Below are 14,953 nucleotides of genomic sequence, written 5' to 3' on the forward strand. Positions count from 1 at the left end.
GATTTGTATTTGAAATAAGATTTTTTTTACATCAAACTTTGCTTTCGTCAAAGAATCCTCCATTTGCAGCAATTAAAGCATTGCAGACCTTTGGCATTCTAGCTGTTAATTTGTTGAGGTAATCTGGAGAAATTGCACCCCACGCTTCCAGAAGCAGCTCCCACAAGTTGGATTGGTTGGATGGGCACTTCTTTGAGCAGATTGAGTTTCTGGAGCATCACATTTGTGGGGTCAATTAAACGCTCAAAATGGCCAGAAAAAGAGAACTTTCATCTGAAACTCGACAGTCTATTCTTGTTCTTAGAAATGAAGGCTATTCCATGCGAGAAATTGCTAAGAAATTGAAGATTTCCTACACCGGTGTGTACTACTCCCTTCAGAGGACAGCACAAACAGGCTCTAACAGGTACTATTTAATTATTATTATTTAAAGTCAACAATGATTTCTTTTGTCTTATTGACATTTAGAGAGCGGTTGTTATCATGGTGCTATATGGTTAAATCTTCCACTTCCCCCCTATAGGCCCTCTCATCACTGTCGCTTATTAGTCCAGTGTATTAGTGCAGATGTACACTCACTGGCCACTTTATTAGGTACACCTTGTTAGTACCGGGTTGGACCCCCTTTTGCTTTCAGAACTGCCTTAATCCTTCCTGGCATAGATTCAACAAGGTACTGGAAACATTCCTCAGAGAGTTTGGTCCATATTGACATGATAGCATCATGCAGTTGCTGCAGATTTGTCGGCTGCACATCCATGATGTGAATCTCCCGGTCCACCACATCCCAAAGGTGCTCTATTGGATTGAGATCTGGTGACTGTGGAGGCCATTTGAGTACAGTGAACTCATTGTCATGTTCAAGAAACCAGTCTGAGATGATTCGAGCTTTATGACATGGCGCGTTATCCTGCTGGAAGTAGCCATCAGAAGATGGGAACACTGTGGTCATAAAGGGATGGACATGGTCAGCAACAATACTCAGGTAGGCTGTGGCGTTGACACGATGCTCAATTGGTACTAAGGGGCCCAAAGTGTGCCAAGTAAATATCCCCCACAGCATTACACCACCACCACCAGCCTGAACCGTTGATACAAGGCAGGATGGATCCATGCTTTCATGTTGTTGACACCAAATTCTGACCCTACCATCCGAGTGTCGCAGCAGATATCGAGACTCGTCTGACCAGGCAACGTTTTTCCAATCTTCTATTGTCCAATTTTGGTGAGCCTGTGCAAATTGTAGCCTCAGTTTCCTGTTCTTAGCTGACAGGAGTGGCACCCGGTGTGGTCTTCTGCTGCTGTAGCCCATCTGCCTCAAGGTTCGTCGTGTTGTGCGTTCAGAGATGCTCTTCTGCATACCTCGGTTGTAATGAGTGGTTATTTGAGTTACTGTTGCCTTTCTATCAGCTCAAATCAGTCTGGCCATTCTCCTCTGACCTCTGGCATCAACAAGGCATTTTCGCCCACAGAACTGCCGCTCACTGGATATTTTCTCTTTTTCAGACCATTCTCTGTAAACCCTAGAGATGGTTGTGCGTGAAAATCCCAGTAGATCAGCAATTTCTGAAATTCTCAGACCAGCCCATCTGGCACCAACAACCATGCCACGTTCAAAGTCACTTAAATCACCTTTCTCCCCCATTCTGATGCTCGGTTTGAACTGCAGCAGATCGTCTTGACCATGTCTACATGCCTAAATGCATTGAGTTGCTGCCATGTGATTGGCTGATTAGAAATTTGCGTTAACGAGCAGTTGGACAGGTGTGCCTAATAAAGTGGCCGGTGAGTGTATATATAAAGTGCATCTGGAAAGTATTCACACCCCTTCACTTTCCCCACATTTTGTTATGTTACAGCCTTATTCCAAAATGGATTAAATTCCTTTTTTTCTCACCAATCTACACACAATACCCCATAATGACAAAGCGAAAAAGGTTTTGTAGAAATTTTTGCAAATTCATTAAAAATAAAAAACTGAAATATTGCATGTACATAAGTATTCACACCCTTTACTCAGTACTTGGTTGAGGCACCCTTGGCAGCGATTACAGCCTCAAGTCTTCTTGGGTATGAAGCTACAAGCTTGGCACACCTATATTTGGGGTATTTCTCCCATTCTTCTCTGCAGATCCTCTCGAGCTCTGTAAGGTTAGATGGGGAGTGTCGCTGCACAGCTATTTTCAGGTCTTTCCAGAGATGTTCAATGGGGTTCAAGTCTGGGCTCTGGCTGGGCCACTCAAGGACATTCACAGACTTGTCCCGAAGCCACTCCTTCGTTGTCTTGGCTGTGTGCTTAGGGTCGTTGTCGTGTTGAAGGGTAAACCTTCGCCCCAGTCTGAGGTCCTGAGCGCTCTGGAGCAAGTTTTCATCAAGGATCTCTCTGTATTTTGCTCCGTTCATCTTTCCCTCGATCCTGACTATTCTCCCAGTTCCTGCCGCTGAAGAACATCCCCACAGCATGATGCTGCCACCACCATGCTTCACTGTAGGGATGGTATTAGCAAGGTGATGAGAGGTGCTTGGTTTCCTCCAGACACTCTTTGGCATTCAGGCCAAAGAGTTCAATCTTGGTTTCATCAGACCAGAGAATCTTGTTTCTCATGGTCTGAGAGTCCTTTAGATGCTTTCTGGCAAACTCCAAGCGGGCTGTCATGTGCCTTTTACTGAGCAGAGGCTTCCGTCTGGCCACTCTACCATAAAGGCCTGATTGGTGGAGTGCTGCAGAGATGGTTGTCCTTCTGGAAGGTTCTCCCGTCTCCACAGAAGAATGCTGGAGCTCTGTCAGAGTGACCATCGGGTTCTTTGTCATCTCCCTGACCAAGGCCCTTCTCCCCCGATTGCTCAGTTTGGCTGGGCGGCCAGCTCTAGGAAGAGTCCTTGTGGATCCAAACTTCCTCCATTTACAAATGATGGAGACCATTGTTCTCTTCAGGACCTTCAAAGCTGTAGACATTTTTTTGTACCATTCCCCAGATCTGTGCCTCGATACAATCCTGTCTCGGAGGTCCACAGGCAATTCCTTTGACTTCATGGCTTGGTTTCTGCTCTGACATGCACTGTCAACAGTGGGACCTTATATAGACAGGTGTGTGCCTTTCCAAATCATGTCCAATCCATTGAATTTACTACAGGTGGACTCCAATCAAGATGTAGAAACATCTCAAGGATGATCAGTGGAAACAGGATGAACCTGAGCTCAATTTTGAGTGTCATAGCAAAGGGTGTGACTACTTATGTACATGCAATATTTCAGTTTTTTATTTTTAATAAATTTGCAAAAATTTCTACAAAACCTTTTTCACTTTGTCATTATGGGGTATTGTGTGTAGATTGATGAGAGGAAAAAAAGGAATTTAATCAATTTTGGAATAAGGCTGTAACATAACAAAATGTGGGGAAAGTGAAGGGGTGTGAATACCACTTTCCAGATGCACTGTATATATAGCGTTTTTTCCGAAAGCGTCAATTGTGATATAAGTACTCAACTAATGAGGAGCGGAATATCATGATATATACATATATATATATATATATAACTTTGTTAAAAGAAACACTCAACAGTAGGGAAAGTGCTCAACAAATAAGGAGCAAAATAATCCAGTGAGTCAAGTAAATTCTTTGAGACAGTTCAAGCCTGTTTCATGCAATAAGCAATCATCAGCTGTCAATATGGAGAGCTGACAAATCACTTATATTGAGCAGTGAAATATTACAACTATTTTCTCTCACCCTTATGTGACGTTTCTTGTGCACCCAAAATAAGAGAAACAAAGATGTAACCTGCTTTTAAATCTGAATATCCCTACAGGTGGTTAATCAAAGATCCATCTCTTTTACTTTATCAGCAGCTGATTTAAAGTGTTTTATTTACTGTTTTGCATATCATCCTCTTTTTCTTTATTTATGTGACCTGAGACTATTGTATTTTAAGGATGTAGCTGGTATGCAGCTTTTGACAGCTGATGATTGCTCTAAGCATGAAACATGCTTGTACTGCCTCATAAAGAATTTACTTGACTCACTGGATTATATATTTTTTTCCTTTTCAATTTGATTAGCAAGGTCCCATCGGCCTTGCTCTCGTCCCTTTTATTTTGGGATTCACAGGCTTGTGTCAGGGGAGAATGACTGAACTCAACAATCATCTCTTGTCACACATCGTCTCCCTGCATACAGGGAAAGCTACTCAGAAATCTGATAGGACAAAGTAGGTCAGTTTTCACAGACAGGAGACACAGTGAGTCTCGCAGAGGGATATGCTTTATGGTTGTTGTTTTTTTTTTTTGTCTGCTGTACTGAACTTGACCTTTTCTTATTCTCACTATTATCAAGGTTAACAATAATAGGGCATTTAATTCAGTCGCCACATGCATCATCTTTTCTTTACTGTGATGTTTCAGACTCCCAGGAGCTCCTCTTTATTGCCTTCCACTTGTATGTGTTCATAATGATTTCTTCCTTGTACATGTGTAAGGATCTGCATACATGCATATGTGCATGCACAAGAACGTGCTAGTACACACATGTATGCACAAGTGTTTGTATGTCAGTCTCTCTAAGTGGCTTTCTATGTGTTGATCCACATGTTCGCATTGTCACCCCCTTGCAAACTGATTTGATTGCGTTTGAATGCATTTGCTCCTCGGCTCCATAGACCCAGGCTTAACAGTGAACGAAGATCAACCTAAGCATTTATTTATTATTCATTTGACCAGATAGTCAGACTCAACCTAACAGTGACCCTTACCATTTTATGATCAAAAACACTGGATTGTATCAAGTGTGGTACAGAGTTTACAACTTGCATTTTGCTTTCACGTGTAATTAAGAGGATATCAATGTGTGTGTATTCGTGGGTGCTCCCCGGAGTCTGTGATCAACCTGCTGGTGAACAGGTGTGCTTGCTTTCAACCCCCCCCCCCCCCGGTACCTCTTTGTGTTAGGTTTACATGAGATTAGGATTAGAAAATGACTCAGTATGGCACAGCAATCATTAACTCAAACCACTTACATGGTACTGGCTGGGAGTCCTCCCTCCCCTTGAACTTGTCTGCATTTGTGTGTGTGTGTGTGTGTGTGGGGGGGGGGTACTGTTGAGAAAAAAACTGAATGAGGAGATTCTAAAAAATTAGTCTAACGCTACCTTTACTTGCTATCTTGTCATAATTGAGTTAGAATTTGTATTTATGGGGAAATAATGTGGGCTTTTCTGCATTTGTGATATTGTTATGTCTCGGACTCTTTTTTAAGTCATGTATGGTTCAGGAGAGGAGAGGCAGATGTGCTGAGTTACAGTGGCTTGCAAAAGTATTCATACCCCTTGAACTTTTCCACATTTTGTCATGTTTCGACCACAAACATAAATATATTTTATTGGAATGTTATGTGAAAGACCAACACAAAGTGGCACAAAATCTTGAAGTATAAAGAAAATTATACATGATTTTAAAGAAATGTTACAAATAAAAAACTGAAAAGTGCGGTGTGCAAAAGTATTCAGCCCCCCTGAGTCAATACTTTGTGGAACCTCCTTTTGCTGCAATTACAGCTGCAAGTCTTTTGGGGTATGTCTCTACCAGCTTTGCACATCTAGAGACTGAAATGTTTGCCCATTCTTCTTTGCAAAACAGCTCAAGCTCAGTCAGATTAGATGGAGAGCGTTTGTGAACGGCAGTTTTCAGATCTTGCCACAGATTCTCAATTGGATTTAGGTCTGGACTTTGACTGGGCCATTCTAACACATGAATATGTTTTGTTTTAAACCATTCCATTGTAGCCCTGGCTTTATGTTTAGGGTCGTTGTCCTGCTGGAAGGTGAACCTCCGCCCCAGTCTCAAGTCTTTCGCAGACTCCAACAGGTTTTCTTCCAAGATTGCCCTGTATCTGGCTCCATCCATCTTCCCATCAACTCTGACCATCTTCCCTGTCCCTGCTGAAGAGAATCACCCCCAGAGCATGATGCTGCCACCACCAAGTTTGACAGTGGGGATGGTGTGTTCAGAGTGATGTGCAGTGTTAGTTTTCCGTCACACATAGCGTTTTGCATGTAGGCCAAAAAGTTAAATTTTGGTCTCATCTGAGCAGAGCACCTTCGTCCACATGTTTGCTGTGTCACCCACATGGCTTCTGGCAAACTACAAACGGGACTTCTTATGGTTTTCTTTTAACAATGGCTTTCTTCTTGCCACTCTTCCATAAAGGCCAGATTTGTGCAGTGCACGACCAATAGTTGTCCTGTGGACAGATTCCCCCACCTGAGCTGTGGATCTCTGCAGTTCGTCCAGAGTCACCATGGGCCTCTTGGCTGCATCTCTGATCAGTGCTCTCCTTGTTCGGCCTGTAAGTTTAGGTGGACGGCCGTGTCTTGGTAGGTTTGCAGTTGTGCCATACTCTTTCCATTTCCAGATGATGGATTGAACAGTGCTCCGTGAGATGTTCAAAGCTTGGGAAATCTTTTTATAGCCTAACCCTGCTTTAAACTTCTCCACAACTTTATCCCTGACCTGTCTGGTGTGTTCCTTGGACTTCATGATGCTGTTTGCTCCCCAATATTCTCTTAACAAACCTCTGAGGCCGTCACAGAACAGCTGTATTTGTACTGAGATTAGATTACACACAGGTTGACTCTATTTAGTCATTAGGTCAACATTCGATCATTCAGCAATCATCAGGCAACTTCTGAAGGCAATTGGTTGCACTCAGAGAAAAGGAGGCTGAATACTTTTGCACACCGCACTTTTCAGTTTTTCATTTGTAAAAATTTTTTTAAATCATGTATAATTTTCTTTGTACTTCACAATTGTGTGCCACTTTGTGTTGGTCTTTCACATAAAATTCCAATAAAAAATATTTAAGTTTGTGGTCGTAACGTGACAAAATGTGGAAAAGTTCAAGGGGTATGAATACTTTTGCAAGCCACTGTATGTGCTGTAGTGACACATGGCACTTTTCCACACTACGTCAGCCAGTGAATAAAGTTTTTTGGCAGTTGACAGTCTTCACAGATCCCTGTGTCTGAGTGGCTTCTTCTCACAACCGTCACCTGTATGGCCTGTAGGACGTATGAACTGCAGTTAGCATGCCTGTGGCATTTAAGCAATGTTTGTCTATTATCGATTATTTATCTAAATAGCGTGTGTCTGCATGAGTTTCTTTTCCCCTGCAGATTATTGTATGGGAGTACGTGTGTTTCTGCATGTGGGTGTGCGCATGCATGTGCATGCATGTACATGTGTGTGGATGTGCCTTAAATGTCTTGTGAGCTTTGTTGGTCAGTCGTAGTCAGCGGAAGACCAAACGTCAATAGCACATCAGGAATGGAAAGATGTCCTCCTTCGCACTGTGTTTTGTGTTATTTTACCCCCGTGTCACAGTTTGTTTCCTTTTTGCCGGTGGTCTGGGAACAATCCGCCGTCCAATTGTTCAGAGCGTTTTCTAATCCAGCCTTAGTTCTGTCATGCAGTGCGGCCTAATAGGATCTGTAGTATTAACCCTGATGACAATACCACCAGCTGTCGCAGAGCCCCCTGTTGGCCACCCTCAGGACTGAGGCAGTGAGGGAGAGAGAGAGCGAGAGAGAGAGAGAGAGAGAGAGAGAGAGAGAGAGAGAGAGAGAGAGAGAGAGAGAGAGTGTCCTGAATGTGTGATGCTTTTAGTCCTGTGTGGAATAACCGTTGGAGCAACTCAGCGGACGAACAGAGAAACTCCTGAAGTGCTTTATCTTTGGACGACTACCTCTGGCCTCTTCGATTTTTTTCCTTCTTTCCACCCCTCCCCATCGGTGACCAACATCAAATTCCACCAAGGTTTTTTTTTTTTTTACATTTCAGAACTCTTCATTCGTTTTTTCATATTTTCATTTTTTTCTTTGTCTCAACTACCTATTTCACCCTCTCCCTTCATCCACTCATCCACCTACTCTCTGTGTCTGTCCATCACTCCCTGTCTGTTGCTTCCTCGACGGCCGCTTCTTCCCACCTTTGTGCCGGCTGTTTGCTGTGGGCTGCCTCTATATGGCTGAATAAGCGGGGAGGGGGGGCTGTTCCGGTGGTTTCTCTGAGGGGGCGTGAGGTTGCGGTCGGGACCAGGACAAGACCTGCAGGAAGAGAAAGATGGCAGTCGCTCTGGATGAAGTGTGGGGGCGGGTGAAGAATGTCTGCAAGCAGAACGGACTGCTCATCCTGTCCGTGCTGGCCGTTGTCATTGGCTGTCTGCTGGGCTTCTTCCTAAGAGGCAAGCAGCTCTCCGAGCAGGTCAGTTGGTTGGAGCACCTGGTTGATGTTGGTGGTGATGGTGATGATGATGATGGTGTGGTGATGATAGTGGAGACATTCCACTACCCCCCCAACCCCACATCCCCACCCCACCCCTTCCTGACTCTCCCTCTGTCTCCCACCAGATACACCTCACCCCTAAGAAGTGTTGTGACACCCAGAACCCAGACAAAAGATGTTACTTCACTCCCTGCCTCTGATTCTGGGCTTCAACCCCTACCCTGTGTCTGACACTGAGATCACACACACACACACACATATGCACGCATGCCCACATACACATGTGTGTGCACGCACACACATGTATCTTTGTCCTGTGTCAGGATCCTTTAAAGCAATATCCTCTGCAATGCTCTTAAAAGCGAATCAGTGGCTTTAATGAACCAGCCTCCCGTCCCATCCCAAATGTGTCTTCACCTGGTCTTCACTAAGACAGTAAACGGTGAGAAAACACTTGGCTTGCTTACATTCATGTTCTGGACAGGCAGAAAAATAAAACAAGCTTGTGTAGTTACTGATCAGGTTCCATCTGAGTGATCGATATAGTGGCCCAGTGGTCTCCACTGAGACAGTTTTATGTGATAAAAGCACAGTACACACCCAAAAAAAAAAACTGAGGAGATTTTTGGAGGGCGAGAGTAAGGCAGCGTCACAGCACATTAAACACTAGTTGGTTTGCACCTGAAATGGCATTCTGTCATTTAATGCACTCTGGACATGTGTCCTCTCGTCGCTGGCTCTTCTGGGTTTTTCTAGTTGGTCTTTTCAAGCCTTCAGAAACATCTCATCGGTCATTGCTCGCAGCTTCTAAGTTGGCCTCAGTGTTTCTGTGGAATAAGGATTGGGGCGATGTATTTTCATCAACTCACAGAGGCTTTCATTCAAAAGCACGCCACTCGTGTCCGCTTGCATGATTCACACGAGACAGTTTGGGTGGAAATGGAATCAAATAGATGGAATTAATTCGAGTCACATAGCCGTACCGAAGTGGTGGTGCATGTTGATGCCCTGCAACTATATATGCATTCAGCTCTGGTGGCAGAACAAGACTTGTTCTTCACCAAATGAAACTGGACTATCGAGGCACCCTGCCCCTGGGTAGCCTGATGCCTGAAAATTATAGTGTCAAATAAAGCATTTAAAGTGACAGCATCACATAGCAGTTGATACTCAGCGTGTGTCCACATCTCTTGACAAAAGCAGATTCTCTGTGAGTTAGCTGTGCCTGATGTTTTTTTGTTTTTTTTTGTTTTTTTGTATGGCAGTGCATTTTAATTTTGTTGTGCTTTTTATCATTCAAATGTGTCACATAGAATCCTTTAATCTGCTAATTTGCAATTTGAAAGAGTTGGCAACAGGACCCCCCCCACACACACACACACACACTTATAGCTCTGAATAGGACCAATAATTCCTCAAATCCATCCATCTGTTTGAGAGCAAACAGCAGTTGCCCCTGTATTGTCCATTGTCACACTATTTACACCATGAAGCTGCTGCAGAAGCCTTGTAAACTGAGGATAACACACCATTATTCATCCTCAGGAATTTCAACATCCACCTTGATAACCCACAAGCGTCCCAGTTCCTCCATATTCTGGCTTCCTTTGACCAAGCCTTCTTTAATACCTCAGCCACATACAAGGCTGGTCACCATCTTGACCTCATCTTAACTTGATGCCTCACCTCTACACACATCCAACCATTTGTTTGTCCAATTTTCATCTCCCTGCCACCCGCTACCCCTAATTCCCCTAACCTTATCACCTTCCCTCGCGATCTCTCCCCCCTTTCTCCCACACGCCTGTCAGCTTCAGTGACCTCTAACATGCACCAAATACATAATACACTACACTTGAAAAAGACCCTGATGTCGAGCCTGATGGACCTGCGTAAAATCGGTACAGCACTAAAGTGGATCCACTTGTACCCGACAGGGAGGTCAAAGCAAATATCAAGGAGGGGGGTCATGTGTCAGGTTAAAACAGGCATGCGTCAAGTCCCATTAATTAGCCCACTCCTTTCCACACCTTTTACTACCTTGCTTGGTTCAGTCACCTTGCTACACCATTTCTCCTACCATTGCTACTTCAACGACACCCGTCTCTGCCTTCCTTTTCCACTAGAAGGTTTTGTGGGCAGTTAAAAGAATTGCACAGCCATACCTGTGAACCTATATTAACAAGCACATCCCTGCTAAACTATACTCCTAGTATGATTAGGAGTCAACGTGAGCAATGGGTAGGAGAACCTTTTTGATTAATTCAGTATCGAGTAAGCTTGGATTAGCTGACTGTTGCACACCGTGCTGCAATGTATTTTTGGCAGAGCGGGGTGCGATCACACCCAACAGCCAATTAGGTCAACTTGAGACAAGTTTGACCGCACCCCACTCCACCACACTAATCCTTCCCAGCAATAGAGCTCAGTAAATAATGTCCACCAAAGGAGTTTTTTTGTTTTGTTTTTTTTAGCACTAACGGGCTCAGAATATTATGAGAGTCGTCTAGGTATAACTAAGTATATCAGTCTTGGAATCATTTAGAATTCAGTCTGTTTCTTTCTTTTGGGATTTTTTTCCACCTTTTCTCCCCAATTATGTCCGGTCAATTACTCCACTCTTCCGAGCCATCCCGGTCGTTGCTCCACCTCCTCTGCCGAGCTGGGGAGGGCTGCAGACTACCACATGCCTCCTCCGATACATGTGGGGTTCCCAGCCGCTTCTTTTCACCTGACAGTGAGGAGTTTCACCAGGGGGACGTAGTGCGTGGGAGGATCACGCTATTCCCCCCCAGTTCCCCCTCCCCCCTGAACAGAACCGACCAGATGAGGCACTATTGCAGCGACCAGAACAGATACCCACATCCAGCTTCCCACCCGCAGACACGGCCAATTGTGTCTGTAGGGATACCCGACCAAACCGGCGGTAACATGGGGATTTGAACTGGCGATCCCTGTATTGGTAGGCAACGGAATAGACTGCCACACCACCCGGCCGCCTAATTCAGTCTATTTCTAACCTGGACGAAACGTCTCACTCTAATCCTGCGAAGAGTGAGTTGTTGCAGGAAGACAACAGTAAACTTGCCAGATCTGAAGAGAAATGCAAAAAAGAAAATGCAAAAAAGAGTTGATCTGCTATCTTGTCACTGACTGACTGTAATGGGATTGTCTTTTCATGATTGAAGGTGTTTGCAGACACTTCTCATAACAGTATGAGCCTGTTTTAGTGTGTGTTATTTGGTGAGCGCTATTTCCCCAAAGGATTATACTGCAGCTTGGAGAGTTTGCTCAAAGCTGAATCAATTTAAAGATTTTGCTACCCCTTGATTTGACTACTAACAAAACAAAAATAGGGCTTAGGTTGAAAAACACTGGAATTTTCCTTTAAGTACACATTTTACACTTACGTATACAATACTTAGTATAAGTATACTTAGTACAAGTACAATACTTAGTATAAGTATAAATTGTATGATTTTTTTTGTATTGCCTATTTACTTTGCAACCTCTTGTTACCCACGTCCGTATTGGTGATGTACTCGTTGCACACTTACACGATTGGCACATAACATACACTCTTAAACATAATATGATTACTACTCTGTGCTCTAAGATGCCTGTAAATAGAGTATCTGCTCATTGCTGCCCTATTTGTAAGTCACTTTGGATAAAAGCATCTCTGAGCTGAGAGAATATAAATGTTACTTACTCTCTGTCAAGCAATGCATCGGTAGCTGCATGAGCTGTGGGGAAAAACATATTTGGAAACTGTGCATATCCTCACACTGGTAAAATTTGTGAAAACATTTTTATTTTATTAGAATGGCAGCCCCCCCCCCCCATAATTTGGGAAAGAGCTACTTTGCTGAATTTCTGTCAACCTAACTGCCTTGCTTGTGATGTTTTGCAGCACATTGCACTGACTGTGGCATTGCAGTGACAGGGTCTATGTTGTAAAACAGCTTGGAAGACATCTTGATCAGCTCTTAGTCCATGTTAGTGTTGAATTTGTCAGAGGGAATACCTCGTGTTCATTATTGGTTTTTGATCCTTGATGAGGGTTAAAATCTGAAACAAACAACACAAAGCAAAGCACGTGGCATCGTCTCTATTTTATGACTGTCCATAAACAGAGCTACCAGGGCCTAAGGTGGACCCTGCAAGCCAGACAAACCTGCCTTGCAGAACGAGTTTTAATTTTTCACATTTTAAATAAATAAATAAATAACTGGACATCAGCTGCCTGAAGTCTGTGGTTAAAAGTTTGCAATTTGTTTTTTGTGTGACAAATGATTTCCGTTTGCCCTGAATTGTTGTCCAGTACTGTATAATGATAGATATGACAAATCCACAAGGAATGCAGAAAGGAGGGCAAGATAACATTTTTGGTGAGTCTCTCTTCTCCCTACAAATATGTTTGCCTCTATGGGTTTTAATGTAGTGCAGAGAAGCAAAAGGCATTGCATTCAATTTAGGTTTGTGGATACTCTGGTTTGGAACTCATTCAAGGATGCAAGGTGAATTAAGCAATGGTAGTGAATTTGTTTGTACAGCTAATGTTGTACCTTCTTGTGTAAGTGAACATTGGATGATTTTTTTAAATTTTATTTTATTTTAGTATGAGATGAGGTTTGGTACTGTGTGTTAGGAGACTTGTGTGCATTACATGGAAGAGTACAGCGCACAGCTAACAGATGCATCCCACTCTCCCAATCATGACTCTCAATCAACACAGTGTATCCAGATTTGAAGAGAAATGTAGGTGTCCTCAAGCATCCTTTTTGTCATAGGCAAGGCAGCTTTTTTAAATAGAGCACATTTCATTACAAAGAAAGTCAATGTGCTTTACATTTAAAAAGAGACATAAAAACATCAAGCATATGCAAAGCAGTGGTATAACAACAACATCAACAACAACAAAATAACAACAAACAACATACATTTCTACATACCAACAGTATCTACACACACACACACACACACACACACACACACACGCACACACTATTCAAATGTAGAACACATTTTATGGATCAAAACTCATCAGGCAAAGCACTCCAGAGGGCAGGTCCACAGTAACTAAATGCACCTTTACCAGCTCCTGATTTTATTTTGGGTACAACCAGAAAGCCACTGTCTGAAGACCTGAGAGGTCTGATGGGGGTAGTGAGCAGGTCAGAAATATACTGGGGAGCTGAACCATGTGGAGCCTTAAAACCAATAGGGGGATTTTAAAGTGAATTCTCTGTTGAATGGGAAGCCAATGAAGTGATTTAAGTATTGGCTTCCCATTCAACAGAGAATTCCCTTTAAAAGTATTGGAGTAATTTTATGTTTTTTTGTACAAGTAAGAACTCTAGTGGCTGAATTCTGTGTGAGTTATAGTCTTCCTATTGAATGTTTTGATAATTCAGTGAAAAGAGCATTACAGTAATCTAATCTGTTCAAAATAAATGCATAGACCAGTTTCTCATAATTGGATTGTGATATGAATCGTTTTACTTCTGATGTATATCTTAGGTGGTAGAATGAGGATCTTGTAATATTTGATATTTGATTTCTGAAATTAAGGTCAGTGTCCATGATGACACCAGGTTTCTGACCTGTTCACTAGCTTTTAGGGTGTGGATAAAATGTATGACTTTATTTTCTGCTGCTGTTTTTTCAGGCGAACAGTAAGAATTTCAGTTTTATTCATGTTAAGCTGTAAGAAGTTTTTTGCCGTCCAACAATCTATGTAATGCATTTTTTTTTCAGGTTATCAATTGGGCTCATTCATTCATGAGCTTAAAAAGTTCATTGGGAGAAAGAGAAATATGGAGCTGTATGTCGTCTGCATATGAATGATAGGATGTGTTATGATTCTTAATAATATGACCAAGTGGAATCATGTATAGATTAAAAAAGTAGTGGGCCAAGGATTGACCTTTGTGAGACTCCAGAGAGAATCTGGAACTCTTTTTATTTAAAATTGTGAATGGACACAAAGAAACTCCTGTATTTGAGGTAGGAGGAAAACCAGTTTAAAATAGAGCCTGATGATCTGATGATGTCATGGAACGTGGTAATTAAGATTTCATGATCTATGGTGTCAAAGGCAGCTGTGAGGTCCAGTAATACAAGAACTGAGAGTTTCTTAGCATCTGTGTTTAATTTAAGGTCATTTACTACTTTAACTAGAGCTGTTTAGGTGCTATGACATGATCTAAAACCTGATTAGTACATATCAAAGATATTGTTATCACTTGGAAATTTGAATCACTTTGCATACAACTTTTTTAAGTATTTTATCTAAAAAAAAAAAAAAAAAGAAGGTTTGACACTGGCCTATAGTTACTTATTACCAGTGCATCAAAGTTATTATTCTTGATTTGAGGAGAGATAGCCGCACACTTGAGAGAGGCTGGAGAACATCCTGGATGGTAAAGACAAGTTTGCGATGTTAACAAGGTCATCCAAAAAGCAATTAAAAACAGATTTAAACAGTTTGGTGGGGATTCAGTCGAGAAAGCAGGTGGAGGATTTGCGCTTTTGTACTACAATAAAGTCATGAGAATTTATGGACTGGATGTTACACATTACATTTTTTGTCATACATTGTTTAAGAGATGAATATATTGTAGATGAAATTTGTGAGAAGTTAAAGTACTATTTCTAATCTCAGAATATTTGTC

At 42.4% G+C, this 14,953-nt stretch overlaps 1 protein-coding gene across 1 annotated transcript in view; it reads left to right on the top strand.

Moving 5' to 3' along the window:
* Window positions 1–8,114: 8,114 nt before the first annotated feature.
* The window catches only part of slc1a7a (solute carrier family 1 member 7a), a 58,101-nt gene continuing 51,262 nt past the window's right edge, over window positions 8,115–14,953 (top strand). The window contains exon 1 of the mRNA XM_056292737.1: window positions 8,115–8,255. Coding sequence (XP_056148712.1) covers window positions 8,115–8,255 — 141 coding nt within the window. The remainder of the gene's footprint in view (window positions 8,256–14,953) is intronic.

This window comes from Lampris incognitus, chromosome 14, assembly GCF_029633865.1.
Source record: "Lampris incognitus isolate fLamInc1 chromosome 14, fLamInc1.hap2, whole genome shotgun sequence".
Lineage (NCBI taxonomy): Eukaryota > Metazoa > Chordata > Actinopteri > Lampriformes > Lampridae > Lampris > Lampris incognitus.